At 49.5% G+C, this 15000-nt stretch overlaps 1 protein-coding gene across 1 annotated transcript in view; it reads right to left on the bottom strand.

Moving 5' to 3' along the window:
* LOC130205729 (unconventional myosin-XVIIIb) overlaps nucleotides 1-15000 on the bottom strand; it is a 32757-nt gene that overhangs the window by 4838 nt on the left and 12919 nt on the right. The window contains exons 9-16 of the mRNA XM_056433226.1: nucleotides 14652-14794; nucleotides 14249-14349; nucleotides 13117-13180; nucleotides 12043-12187; nucleotides 9906-10070; nucleotides 3935-4025; nucleotides 3489-3699; nucleotides 1-20 (exon numbers count right to left, since the gene is read on the bottom strand). The exon at nucleotides 1-20 is cut by the window's left edge and continues 61 nt beyond it. Coding sequence (XP_056289201.1) covers nucleotides 1-20; nucleotides 3489-3699; nucleotides 3935-4025; nucleotides 9906-10070; nucleotides 12043-12187; nucleotides 13117-13180; nucleotides 14249-14349; nucleotides 14652-14794 — 940 coding nt within the window. The remainder of the gene's footprint in view (nucleotides 21-3488; nucleotides 3700-3934; nucleotides 4026-9905; nucleotides 10071-12042; nucleotides 12188-13116; nucleotides 13181-14248; nucleotides 14350-14651; nucleotides 14795-15000) is intronic.

Raw genomic sequence — 15000 nt, 5'->3', positions numbered from 1 at the left:
ACCTCCACCAGGATCTTCTCCTGCAACACAATTCATGTCAGACTCAAGGTCGCCGCGGTGACCTTGAACCCTCCTGAAGGACCAGGACCAGGACCAGGACAGGACCAGGACAGGACCAGGACCAGGACAGGACCAGGACCAGGACAGGACAGGACCAGGACCAGGACCAGGACAGGACCAGGACAGGACCAGGACCAGGACCAGGACCAGGTCTACCTGTCTGTATCTCTCCCGTGTGTGTGTGGTACCTGTGTGTATCTCTCCTGTGTGTGTGTGAAGGTGTGTGTACCTGTGTGTATCTCTCCCGTGTGTGTGTGAAGGTGTGTGTACCTGTGTGTATCTCTCCCGTGTGTGTGTGAAGGTGTGTGTGTGGCATTCTTTCATCTACGTAATATTTCAAAAATCAGGCACATCTTGTCTCAAAAAGATGCAGTAAAATTGGTTCACGCGTTCGTTACTTCGAGACTGGATTACTGCAACTCCTTATTATCAGGCTGCTCTAATAAATCTCTTAGGTCCCTCCAGTTGATCCAGAATGCTGCAGCTCGTGTTCTCACTAAACTAAGAACAGAGATCACATCACTCCTGCACTAGCTGCTCTGCACTGGCTCCCAGTAAAATCAAGAATCACTTTTAAAATTCTTCTCTTAACGTACAAAGCCTTGATTGGTGATGCTCCATCATATCTTAAGGAGCTTGTAGCACCATATTGCCCCACTAGAGAGCTGCCTCACTAAATGCGGGACTACTTGTAGTTCCTAGAGTCTTAAAAAGTAGAATGGGAGCCAGAGCCTTTAGTTATCAAGCTCCTCTTTTATGGAACCAGCTTCCAATTTCAGTCCGGGAGGCAGACACAGTCACCTCGTTTAAGAGTAGACTGAAGACCTTCCTCTTTGACAGATCTTATAGTTAGGGCTGAATCAGGTTTGCCCTGGTCCAGCCCCTTGATATGCTGCTATAGGCTTATAGCTGCCGGGGGACGTTTAGGATGCACTGAGTACCTATCTCCTCTTTTTTCTCTCCTTAAGGAGACGTGTACTTCTAACCCGTCTACCTGTCTCTTGGACCCCATCCCGACGAGGCTGCTTAAAGACGTTTTGCCTTTAATTGGCGGCTCTCTATTAGATATTATCAATGTGTCTCTGCTAACAGGCCACGTACCACACTCCTTCAAAGTGGCTGTTATTAAACCTCTCCTGAAGAAGCCCACTCTGGATCCAGAGGTGTTGGCTAACTACAGACCGATCTCTAACCTCCCCTTCCTCTCCAAGATCCTTGAGAAAGTGGTCGCAAATCAGTTGTGCGACTTTCTACATCATAATAGTTTATTTGAGAAATTTCAATCAGGATTTAGAAAACACCACAGCACCGAGACGGCACTGGTGAAAATTACAAATGACCTCTTAATGGCAGCAGATAAAGGACTCCTCTCTGTCCTGGTCTTGTTAGACCTTAGTGCTGCATTCGACACCATTGACCATGACATCCTGTTACAGAGACTGGAGCAGTCGATTGGCATTTCAGGCACGGCACTAATTTGGTTTAAATCCTATTTATCAGATCGATCTCAGTTTGTATTTGTGATGACGCCTCGATAACCACCAACGTTAATCACGGAGTTCCACAAGGTTCTGTGCTTGGACCAATTTTATTTACCTTATACATGCTTCCTTTGGGCAATATTATCAGGAAACACTCCATAAACTTTCATTGTTATGCAGATGATACTCAACTATATCTATCGATAAAACCAGAGGAGAGCAACCAACTCGGTAAAATTCAAGCATGTCTTAAAGACATAAAACATGGATGACCTGCAACTTCTTGATGTTAAACTCAGACAAAACCGAAGTAATTTTAATCGGCCCTGAGCACCTCAGAGATCAATTATCTGGTGATGTGGTTTCTGTAGACGGCATTGCCCTGGCATCCAACACCACTGTAAAGAATATTGGCGTTATCTCTGATCGGGACTTGTCCTGTAACTCCCACGTGAAGAACATCTCAAGGACTGCATTTTTTGAATCTACGTAACATTTAAAATATCAGGCACATCTCGTCTCAGAAAGATACAGAAAATTAGTTCACGCGTTTGTTACTTCTAGACTAGATTACTGCAACTCCTCATTATCAGGCTGCTCTAATAAATCTCTTAAATCCCTCCAGTTGATCCAGAATGCTGCAGCTCGTGTTCTCACTAAAACTAAGAAAAGAGATCACATCACTCCTGCACTAGCTGCTCTGCACTGGCTCCCAGTAAAATCAAGAATCACTTTTAAAATTCTTCTCTTAACCTACAAAGCCTTGATTGGTGATGCTCCATCATATCTTAAGGAGCTTGTAGTACCATATTGCCCCACTAGAGAGCTACGCTCACTAAATGCGGGACTACTTGTAGTTCCTAGAGTCTTAAAAAGTAGAATGGGAGCCAGAGCCTTTAGTTATCAAGCTCCTCTTTTATGGAACCAGCTTCCACCTTCAGTCCGGGAGGCAGACACAGTCACCATGTTTAAGAGTAGACTGAAGACCTTCCTCTTTGACAGAGCTTATAGTTAGGGCTGAATCAGGTTCACCTGGTCCAGCCCCTTGATATGCTGCTATAGGCTTATAGCTGCCGGGGCGTTAGGATGCACTGAGTACCTATCTCCTCTTTTTTCTCTCCTTAAGGATGAATTTTCATCTCTCAATCACACGTTACTAACTCTGCTTTCTCCCCGGAAGTCCTTTTGACTTTACGTCTCATGGGGTCATCGGACCCTATGAGACAGCATAGATCCTATCTGCCTGATGGATCGTCTGGGTGATAAATTCCTGCTCATGACTACGCCACTGTCCTGTTGAGACTCCGCCCACTCCTCCTCCCCACCGCCATCTGCCTGATGGATCGTGGAGGTCTCCATCGTGGAATATGCCTACTATGAACTATTCATACACTCTGTCACATTCATTGAATGTATTTAAACTCTAAATCTGTCCTTCTGTACACATTACATCTATTGCATCTGTCCATCCTGGAGAGGGATCCTCCTCTGTTGCTCTCCTCCAGGTTTCTTCCCTTTTTTTCCCCCTGAAGGGTTATTTGGGAGTTTTTCCTGGTCCGATGTGAGGTTTTGGGGCAGGGATGTCTATGTGTACAGATTGTAAAGCACTCTGAGACAAATTTGTAATTTGTGAAATTGGGCTATACAAATAAACTGAATTGAATTGAATTGAATTGGTACCTGTGTGTATCTCTCCCGTGTGTGTGTGAAGGTGTGTGTGTGGTACCTGTGTGTATCTCTCCCGTGTGTGTGTGAAGGTGTGTGTGTGGTACCTGTGTGTATCTCTCCCGTGTGTGTGTGTGAAGGTGTGTGTGTGGTACCTGTGTGTATCTCTCCCGTGTGTGTGTGAAGGTGTGTGTGTGGTACCTCTGTGTATCTCTCCCGTGTGTGTGTGAAGGTGTGTGTGTGTGGTACCTGTGTGTATCTCTCCCGTGTGTGTGTGTGTACCTGTGTGTATCTCTCCCGTGTGTGTGTGAAGGTGTGTGTGTGGTACTGCTCCAGCAGGCGCTCCTGCAGGTAGTTGTGGCTCAGCTCCGCCCAGCCGGCGCCCCGCCCCCCCGCGGCGCCCCGCCCCCCCGCCGCGTGCCTCGGGCTGCGGAGGCCCGGCGCGTCCACCACCATCACGGAGGCCAGGGTCAGCTGGGGGCAGCTCAGCGCCCTGCACACAGGAGCCCGGCGCGCGCGTCAAACAGGAACGCGTGTGTGCCGGCCGGTCACGTGACCGCAGAAGTGAGAATACAAGATGGCCGCGTTCCGATCCGTCAGATCAGTGGCTGAATGTTCAAGGTGTAAACAGAACTGTGATGACATGTGTTGATGTTGTTGATGTTGATGTTGTTGTTGACATTTTGTACACAATTGACGAAAAGAAAAAGAAAACTATGATGAATCACCTGTTGATGAGAGACACGATGCAGGTGAAGAGCTCCTCGTAGAGACCAGCAGACATCCCCCCCACGCACTGGGCCGCGCTGAGCCGGGGCCCTGCAGAGACCAGGACCAGGACCTGAGACCAGGACCACAAGACCTGGACCACAAGACCTGGACCACAAGACCAGGACCACAAGACCAGGACCACAAGACCAGGACCTGAGACCAGGACCACTAGACCAGGACCTGAGACCAGGACCACTAGACCAGGCCCACAAGACCAGGACCACAAGACCAGGCCCACAAGACCAGGACCAGGACCTGAGACCAGGACCACAAGACCAGGACCACAAGACCAGGACCACAAGACCAGGACCACAAGACCAGGACCTGAGACCAGGACCACAAGACCTGAGACCAGGACCACAAGACCAGGACCACAAGACCAGGACCACAAGACCTGGACCACAAGACCAGGACCACAAGACCAGGACCACAAGACCAGGACCACAAGACCAGGACCACAAGACCAGGACCACAAGACCAGGACCTGAGACCAGGACCACAAGACCAGGACCACAAGACCAGGACCACAAGACCAGGACCACAAGACCAGGACCTGAGACCAGGACCAGGACCTGAGACCAGGACCACAAGACCAGGACCACAAGACCAGGACCTGAGACCAGGACCACAAGACCTGGACCACAAGACCAGGACCTGAGACCAGGACCACAAGACCTGGACCACAAGACCAGGACCTGAGACCAGGACCACAAGACCAGGACCACAAGACCAGGACCTGAGACCAGGACCACAAGACCAGGACCTGAGACCAGGACCACAAGACCTGGACCACAAGACCAGGACCTGAGACCAGGGCCACAAGACCTGGACCACAAGACCAGGACCTGAGACCAGGACCACAAGACCAGGACCACAAGACCAGGACCTGAGACCAGGACCACAAGACCTGGACCACAAGACCAGGACCACAAGACCTGGACCACAAGACCTGAGACCACAAGACCAGGACCACAAGACCAGGACCACAAGACCAGGACCACAAGACCTGAGACCACAAGACCAGGACCTGAGACCAGGACCACAAGACCAGGACCACAAGACCTGAGACCAGGACCACAAGACCTGAGACCACAAGACCTGAGACCAGGACCACAAGACCTGAGACCAGGACCACAAGACCTGAGACCACAAGACCTGAGACCAGGACCACAAGACCTGAGACCAGGACCACAAGACCTGAGACCACAAGACCTGAGACCACAAGACCAGGACCACAAGACCTGAGACCACAAGACCTGAGACCAGGACCACAAGACCAGGACCACAAGACCTGAGACCACCAGACCAGGACCTGAGACCAGGACCACAAGACCAGGACCACAAGACCAGGACCTGAGACCAGGACCACTAGACCAGGGCCACAAGACCAGGACCACAAGACCAGGACCACAAGACCAGGACCACAAGACCAGGACAACAAGACCTGAGACCAGGACCACAAGACCAGGACCACAAGACCTGGACCACAAGACCAGGACCTGAGACCAGGACCACAAGACCAGGACCACAAGACCAGGACCTGAGACCAGGACCACTAGACCAGGACCACAAGACCAGGACCTGAGACCAGGACCACAAGACCTGGACCACAAGACCTGAGACCACAAGACCAGGACCACAAGACCAGGACCACAAGACCTGAGACCACAAGACCAGGACCTGAGACCAGGACCACAAGACCAGGACCACAAGACCAGGACCACAAGACCTGAGACCAGGACCACAAGACCTGAGACCACAAGACCTGAGACCAGGACCACAAGACCTGAGACCAGGACCACAAGACCTGAGACCACAAGACCTGAGACCACAAGACCAGGACCACAAGACCTGAGACCACAAGACCTGAGACCAGGACCACAAGACCAGGACCACAAGACCTGAGACCACCAGACCAGGACCTGAGACCAGGACCACAAGACCAGGACCACAAGACCAGGACCTGAGACCAGGACCACTAGACCAGGGCCACAAGACCAGGACCACAAGACCAGGCCCACAAGACCAGGACCTGAGACCAGGACCACAAGACCAGGACCACAAGACCAGGACCACAAGACCAGGACCACAAGACCAGGACCTGAGACCAGGACCACAAGACCTGAGACCAGGACCACAAGACCAGGACCACAAGACCAGGACCACAAGACCTGGACCACAAGACCAGGACCTGAGACCAGGACCACAAGACCAGGACCACAAGACCAGGACCTGAGACCAGGACCACACCACCAGGACCACAAGACCAGGACCTGAGACCAGGACCACAAGACCAGGACCTGAGACCAGGACCACAAGACCAGGACAACAAGACCAGGACCTGAGACCAGGACCACAAGACCAGGACCACAAGACCACAAGACCAGGACCACAAGACCAGGACCACAAGACCAGGACCACAAGACCTGGACCTGAGACCAGGACCACTAGACCAGGACCACAAGACCAGGACCACAAGACCAGGACCACAAGACCAGGACCTGAGACCAGGACCACAAGACCAGGACCACAAGACCAGGACCTGAGACCAGGACCACAAGACCAGGACCACAAGACCAGGACCACAAGACCAGGACCACAAGACCAGGACCACAAGACCAGGACCTGAGACCAGGACCTGAGACCAGGACCACAAGACCAGGACCACAAGACCAGGACCTGAGACCAGGGCCACAAGACCAGGACCACAAGACCAGGACCACAAGACCTGGACCACAAGACCAGGACCTGAGACCAGGACCACAAGACCAGGACCACAAGACCAGGACCACAAGACCAGGACCACAAGACCTGAGACCACAAGACCAGGACCTGAGACCAGGACCACAAGACCAGGACCACAAGACCAGGACCACAAGACCAGAGACCACAAGACCAGGACCACAAGACCTGAGACCAGGACCACAAGACCTGGACCACAAGACCAGGACCTGAGACCAGGACCACAAGACCAGGACCACAAGACCAGGACCTGACAAGACCAGGACCACAAGACCTGAGACCACAAGACCAGGACCACAAGACCAGGACCACAAGACCTGAGACCACAAGACCAGGACCACAAGACCAGGACCACAAGACCAGGACCACAAGACCAGGACCAGGACCTGAGACCAGGACCACAAGACCAGGACCACAAGACCAGGACCACAAGACCAGGACCACAAGACCAGGACCACAAGACCAGGACCACAAGACCTGGACCACAAGACCAGGACCACAAGACCAGGACCACAAGACCAGGACCTGAGACCAGGACCACAAGACCAGGACCACAAGACCAGGACCACAAGACCACAAGACCAGGACCACAAGACCAGGACCTGAGACCAGGACCACAAGACCAGGACCACAAGACCTGGACCTGAGACCAGGACCACTAGACCAGGACCACAAGACCAGGACCTGAGACCAGGACCACAAGACCAGGACCACAAGACCAGGACCTGAGACCAGGACCACAAGACCAGGACCTGAGACCAGGACCACAAGACCAGGACCACAAGACCAGGACCACAAGACCAGGACCACAAGACCAGGACCTGAGACCAGGACCACAAGACCAGGACCACAAGACCAGGACCTGAGACCAGGACCACAAGACCTGGACCACAAGACCAGGACCTGAGACCAGGGCCACAAGACCAGGACCTGAGACCAGGGCCACAAGACCTGGACCACAAGACCAGGACCTGAGACCAGGACCACAAGACCAGGACCACAAGACCAGGACCTGAGACCAGGACCACAAGACCTGGACCACAAGACCAGGACCACAAGACCTGGACCACAAGACCTGAGACCACAAGACCAGGACCACAAGACCAGGACCACAAGACCAGGACCACAAGACCTGAGACCACAAGACCAGGACCTGAGACCAGGACCACAAGACCAGGACCACAAGACCAGGACCACAAGACCTGAGACCACAAGACCTGAGACCAGGACCACAAGACCTGAGACCAGGACCACAAGACCTGAGACCACAAGACCTGAGACCAGGACCACAAGACCTGAGACCAGGACCACAAGACCTGAGACCACAAGACCAGGACCACAAGACCTGAGACCACAAGACCTGAGACCAGGACCACAAGACCAGGACCACAAGACCAGGACCACAAGACCTGAGACCACCAGACCAGGACCTGAGACCAGGACCACAAGACCTGAGACCACAAGACCTGAGACCAGGACCACAATACCTGAGACCACAAGACCTGAGACCAGGACCACAAGACCAGGACCACAAGACCTGAGACCACAAGACCTGAGACCACAAGACCTGAGACCACAAGACCAGGACCACAAGACCAGGACCACAAGACCTGAGACCACAAGACCTGAGACCAGGACCACAAGACCTGAGACCACAAGACCAGGACCACAAGACCTGAGACCACAAGACCTGAGACCAGGACCACAAGACCTGAGACCACAAGACCAGGACCACAAGACCTGAGACCAGGACCACAAGACCAGGACCACAAGACCACAAGACCAGGACCTGAGACCAGGACCACAAGACCTGAGACCACAAGACCTTTGACCAGGACCACAAGACCTGAGACCAGGACCACAAGACCTGAGACCAGGACCACAAGACCTGAGACCACAAGACCAGGACCACAAGACCACAAGACCTGAGACCACAAGACCACAAGACCAGGACCACAAGACCAGGACCACAAGACCTGAGACCACAAGACCTGAGACCAGGACCACAAGACCTGAGACCACAAGACCAGGACCACAAGACCTGAGACCACAAGACCTGAGACCAGGACCACAAGACCTGAGACCACAAGACCACAAGACCAGGACCACAAGACCTGAGACCAGGACCACAAGACCAGGACCTGAGACCAGGACCACAAGACCTGAGACCAGGACCACAAGACCTGAGACCAGGACCACAAGACCTGAGACCACAAGACCTGAGACCAGGACCACAAGACCTGAGACCACAAGACCAGGACCACAAGACCACAAGACCAGGACCTGAGACCAGGACCACAAGACCAGGACCACAAGACCTGAGACCACAAGACCTGAGACCACAAGACCTGAGACCAGGACCTGAGACCACCAGACCAGGACCACAAGACCTGAGACCACAAGACCAGGACAACAAGACCTGAGACCACAAGACCTGAGACCACAAAGAAGACCTGAGACCACAAAGAAGACCTGAGACCACAATGAAGACCTGAGACCACAAAGAAGACCTGAGACCACAATGAAGACCTGAGACCACAAAGAAGACCTGAGACCACAATGAAGACCTGAGACCACAATGAAGACCTGAGACCACAATGAAGACCTGAGACCAGGACCACAAGACCTGAGACCACAATGAAGACCTGAGACCACAATGAAGACCTGAGACCACAAAGAAGACCTGAGACCACAATGAAGACCTGAGACCACAAAAGACCTGAGACCACAATGAAGACCTGAGACCACAAAGAAGACCTGAGACCACAAAGAAGACCTGAGACCACAATGAAGACCTGAGACCACAAAGAAGACCTGAGACCACAAAGAAGACCTGAGACCACAATGAAGACCTGAGACCACAAAGAAGACCTGAGACCACAATGAAGACCTGAGACCACAAAGAAGACCTGAGACCACAAAGAAGACCTGAGACCACAATGAAGACCTGAGACCACAATGAAGACCTGAGACCAGGACCACAAGACCTGAGACCACAATGAAGACCTGAGACCACAATGAAGGCCTGGGTCCTTCTATGACTGGAGGTCCATAACAGAAGTGTGCATGTTAGCATTCAGTGTGTGTGTGTGTGTGTGTGTGTGTGTGTGTGTGTGTGTGTGTGTGTGTGTGTGTGTGTGTGTGTGTGTGTGTGTGTGTGTGTGTGTGTGTGTGTGCGCGGCTCACCCTCCCCCTCCTCGGCGGCCCTCCCTCTGCTGCCCCCGGTGGCTCTCTGCAGCAGCTGACGGAGGTGATGCTTGAAGACGGAGGTGTGCAGGTCTTCTCCGTCGCAGCCGAGGACGCCTCCGGCCGCCTGAGCGCTGTCGAAGTTCACGAACTGCCTCCTGCCCACTGAGAGGGGAAGTACTGAGAGGAAGTACTGAGGGGAAGTACTGAGGGGAAGTACTGAGGGGAAGTACTGAGAGGAAGTACTGAGAGGATGTACTGAGTGGAAGTACTGAGGGGAAGTACTGAGGGGAAGTACTGAGAGGAAGTACTGAGGGGAAGTACTGAGAGGAAGTACTGAGAGGAAGTACTGAGGGGAAGTACTGAGGGGAAGTACTGAGGGGAAGTACTGAGAGGAAGTACTGAGGGAAGTACTGAGGGAAGTACTGAGAGGAAGTACTGAGGGAAGTACTGAGAGGAAGTACTGAGGGAACTGAGGAGGAGTACTGAGGAGGATGTACTGAGGGAAGTACTGAGAGGAAGTACTGAGGGAAGTACTGAGAGGAGTACTGAGGGAGTACTGAGAGGAAGTACTGAGGGAAGTACTGAGAGGAGTACTGAGGGAAGTACTGAGGAGGAAGTACTGAGGAGGAGTACTGAGGAAGTACTGAGAGGAAGTACTGAGGGAAGTACTGAGAGGAAGTACTGAGGGAAGTACTGAGAGGAAGTACTGAGGGAAGTACTGAGAGGAAGTACTGAGAGGTACTGAGGAGGAAGTACTGAGAGGATGTACTGAGAGGAGTACTGAGGAAGTACTGAGGGAAGTACTGAGGAGGAAGTACTGAGAGGAAGTACTGAGGAAGTACTGAGAGGAAGTACTGAGAGGAAGTACTGAGGAGTACTGAGAGGAAGTACTGAGGGGAAGTACTGAGAGGAAGTACTGAGGGGAAGTACTGAGAGGAAGTACTGAGAGGAAGTACTGAGAGGAAGTACTGAGGGGAAGTACTGAGAGGAAGTACTGAGGGGAAGTACTGAGAGGAAGTACTGAGGGGAAGTACTGAGAGGAAGTACTGAGAGGATGTACTGAGGGGAAGTACTGAGAGGAAGTACTGAGAGGATGTACTGAGTGGAAGTACTGAGGGGAAGTACTGAGAGGAAGTACTGAGAGGAAGTACTGAGGGGAAGTACTGAGAGGAAGTACTGAGGGCAAGTACTGAGGGGAAGTACTGAGAGGAAGTACTGAGGGGAAGTACTGAGAGGATGTACTGAGTGGAAGTACTGAGGGGAAGTACTGAGAGGAAGTACTGAGAGGAAGTACTGAGTGGAAGTACTGAGGGGAAGTACTGAGAGGAAGTACTGAGAGGAAGTACTGAGGGGAAGTACTGAGAGGAAGTACTGAGGGGAAGTACTGAGAGGAACTACTGAGGGGAAGTACTGAGAGGAAGTACTGAGGGGAAGTACTGAGAGGAAGTACTGAGGGGAAGTACTGAGAGGAACTACTGAGAGGAAGTACTGAGAGGAAGTACTGAGAGGATGTACTGAGGGGAAGTACTGAGGGGAAGTACTGAGAGGATGTACTGAGAGGAAGTACTGAGTGGAAGTACTGAGAGGAAGTACTGAGAGGAAGTACTGAGGGGAAGTACTGAGAGGAAGTACTGAGGGGAAGTACTCTGGTCCCTCGGGGGCGGGGCCCTCATAAGGGTCACCAGGTAAATCTGGGGGTCTAGAGGTGATTAATAGAAATTCTGATCCATGAATCAGTTTTTACTTTTTTCTTTTCAGATTTTTTTTGTGTGAAATATTTAAAACATCGATAATGAATGAATCTTTATTGGTAAATATATGTGTGTACAGGTTCACAGATGATGGACAAGCTGACAACAGGACCGACAAAAGCTATTCAGCAATTTATTCTTTTGACACTTGAAAAAGTTAAATCCCGTAAAAGAAAATATATATATTTTTAAATTATATAAATGAGATGACACATTAGGAATAAACCTAAAAAATAGCAGAACAAATGCATTCTTAACTTTATCTAAATGCTATTTTCTTTTATTTCTTTTTTAATCCTATATATTTTTAGCGTTCGGTCCTCGGAGCGTATTGCGTGAACGCTGGTCCCCACCAGTACAGCTGGACTAACACGTGTGTGTACCTTTGCAGGCCCCGGCGGCGCCCAGATGGAAGATACCCGCCACCACGTGCCAGATCGCCTTCTGCTCGCCGGCGGAGAAGCTCAGCGTTTCCATGGCGGCCAGCAGCTTGGCGAAGGCGACGGACGCACGCTGTTTCTCCTCGACCTATCAGAGGACAGGACGCAGAGATGGACGGGGGAGGGGGGCGGGGCTGACTGGAGTGGACGAACAGCTCATCGCCCGTCAGGCTGTCTTCAGACTTTGGAACATTCACTCTTCATCAAACATGCAGTACGAACACACTGCGAACACGACTGCTCAACAGGTGGGGGTCATGTAGGAATGTCTTATTTACAAAGCACTGTTATTCAACGTAGAGAACATTAAATCATAAACACATCTCTACATGGTTAATGTGTACATGGCTATTCTCTGGTGTTAATGAAGTCTCTACAGAGGTGTGTAGAGGCCCATCTCCAGTGTTCTAATGGTACATTGTGTTATCGCCTTAGAAGACTAGCAGAGGGGCAGAAAACCCTTTAAACCCTTTTTATGTGAGCGCAGCTGAAAACAGTTATACTGCTCAGAGAAGCTACAAAACTGGCCTTCCTTTAAGCCACAAGAAGAACTACATAAATATCTACAATAAACATCATTATTTATAACCTCCTCAACGTCTGGACTAGATTTTATATTCATTTTATTTTCATTTGATGAATAAAAGTTTGAGTTTTCATGGAAAACACTAAATTGTCTGATTACCCTAAACTTTTGAACGGTAGTGTACGTACATATACATCTATTCATCCATCATCCATTCTGTATCTATCATCTTTCCATCCATCCATCTTTCATCTGTCTATCATTCATCCATTCATCGTTTTTTAACAATAAGCCGGTCAAACATCTGGAGTCAATTTAAACATCTTCAAATTAATGTCAAGAAAAAATTTAGAAGCAATGAAAAGATCTCAATATATATATACATATATATTTATATATACTGTATATATGTATATATACATATATATATTTATATATATAAATATAAATATATATATATATATGTGTATATAAATGTGAGTCACACAGACCTTGGTGGGAGGAACAATCCCAAAAGAGTTTGACTCAGGAAGCTGATGGAGCTGCAGCTCGGTCCTGAGGAGAGGATTCACAATACTGTAGTACTTATTCACAATACTCTAGTACTTATTCACAATACTCTAGTACTTATTCACAATACTGTAGTACTTATTCACAATACTCTAGTACTTATTCACAATACTCTAGTACTTATTCACAATACTGTAGTACTTATTCACAATACTCTAGTACTTATTCACAATACTGTAGTACTTATTCACAATACTGTAGTACTTATTCACAATAATGTAGTACTTATTCACAATAATGTAGTACTTATTCACAATACTCTAGTACTTATTCACAATACTGTAGTACTTATTCACAATACTCTAGTACTTATTCACAATACTCTAGTACTTATTCACAATACTGTAGTACTTATTCACAATACTGTAGTACTTATTCACTCTGTGCTCTAGTACTTATTCACAATACTCTCGTACTTATTCACAATACTCTCGTACTTATTCACAATACTGTAGTACTTATTCACAATACTGTAGTACTTATTCACAATACTCTAGTACTTATTCACAATACTCTAGTACTTATTCACAATACTCTAGTACTTATTCACAATACCGTGGTGCTTATTCACAATACTCTGGTACTTCTTCACAATGCTGTAGTACTTATTCACAATACTGTTGTACTTATTCACTATACTCTAGTACTTATTCACAATACTGTAGTGCTTATTCACAATCCTCTAGTACTTATTCACAATACTCTAGTACTTATTCACAATACTCTAGTACTTATTCACAATACTGTAGTACTTATTCACAATACTGTAGTACTTATTCACAATACTCTAGTACTTATTCACAATACTGTAGTACTTATTCACAATACTGTAGTACTTATTCACAATACTGTAGTACTTATTCACAATAATGTAGTACTTATTCACAATACTCTAGTACTTATTCACAATACTGTAGTACTTATTCACAATACTCTAGTACTTATTCACAATACTCTAGTACTTATTCACAATACTGTAGTACTTATTCACAATACTGTAGGACTTATTCACAATACTGTGGTACATGAAATACATTCTAAGTACATAATGACCTCATCGCTGAGTTGACTCCCGCCAACATCTGAGAGAAAACCAGGAAGTTACTTTCTCCGTCAGTTTTCTGACACACTTTCCATTTGTCCAACATCATCGTCTGGAAGAGGAGAAGAAGAAGACATGAGTATCTTTGCATGTCACCGTGTGTGCGTGTGTGCGTTTGTGTGTGTGCATGTGTGCGTTTGTGTGTGTGCGTGTGCGTTTGTGTGTGTGCATGTGTGCGTTTGTGTGTGTGCGTTTGTGTGTGTATGTGTGCGTGTGTGCGTGTGCGTTTGTGTGTGTGTGTGTGCATGTGTGCGTTTGTGTGTGTGCGTTTGTGCGTGTGTGTGTGCGTGTGTGCGTTTGTGTGTGTGCATGTGTGTGTGTGTGCGTGTGCGTGTGCGTGTGTGTGTGTCCTGCCTGCAGGTGTCCGGCGGCGGCCCGCCCGGTGTGGTTGAAGTCCAGAGAGAAGACGGAGGCGAACCGAGACGAAGCGTCGCTGTGCGGCGAGCTCACGCAGCCGAAGGACCTCAGCACGGTGAACATGGCCTGGACACGCTCCCCTGGTGGCCAGGAGGATAACTACAGTCAGAGTCTGCCATAAGCATCGTATGAACGGGGTTACAGGGGCAGAGGAGCAGGGGCCCCTTGGCCTCCAGATGTCAGCATTACATGACCACAGAGAGACACAAGGACAACAAAGAGACATTAAACTACTGCAAAGAGACACTAAACAACTACAAAGAGACACTAAACTACTGCAAAGAGA

The sequence above is a fragment of the Pseudoliparis swirei genome, chromosome 15 (assembly GCF_029220125.1).
Source record: "Pseudoliparis swirei isolate HS2019 ecotype Mariana Trench chromosome 15, NWPU_hadal_v1, whole genome shotgun sequence".
Classification (NCBI taxonomy): domain Eukaryota; kingdom Metazoa; phylum Chordata; class Actinopteri; order Perciformes; family Liparidae; genus Pseudoliparis; species Pseudoliparis swirei.
The sequence above is the reverse complement of the archived record's forward strand: the minus strand, read 5'-3'. Positions and strand labels throughout refer to the sequence as shown.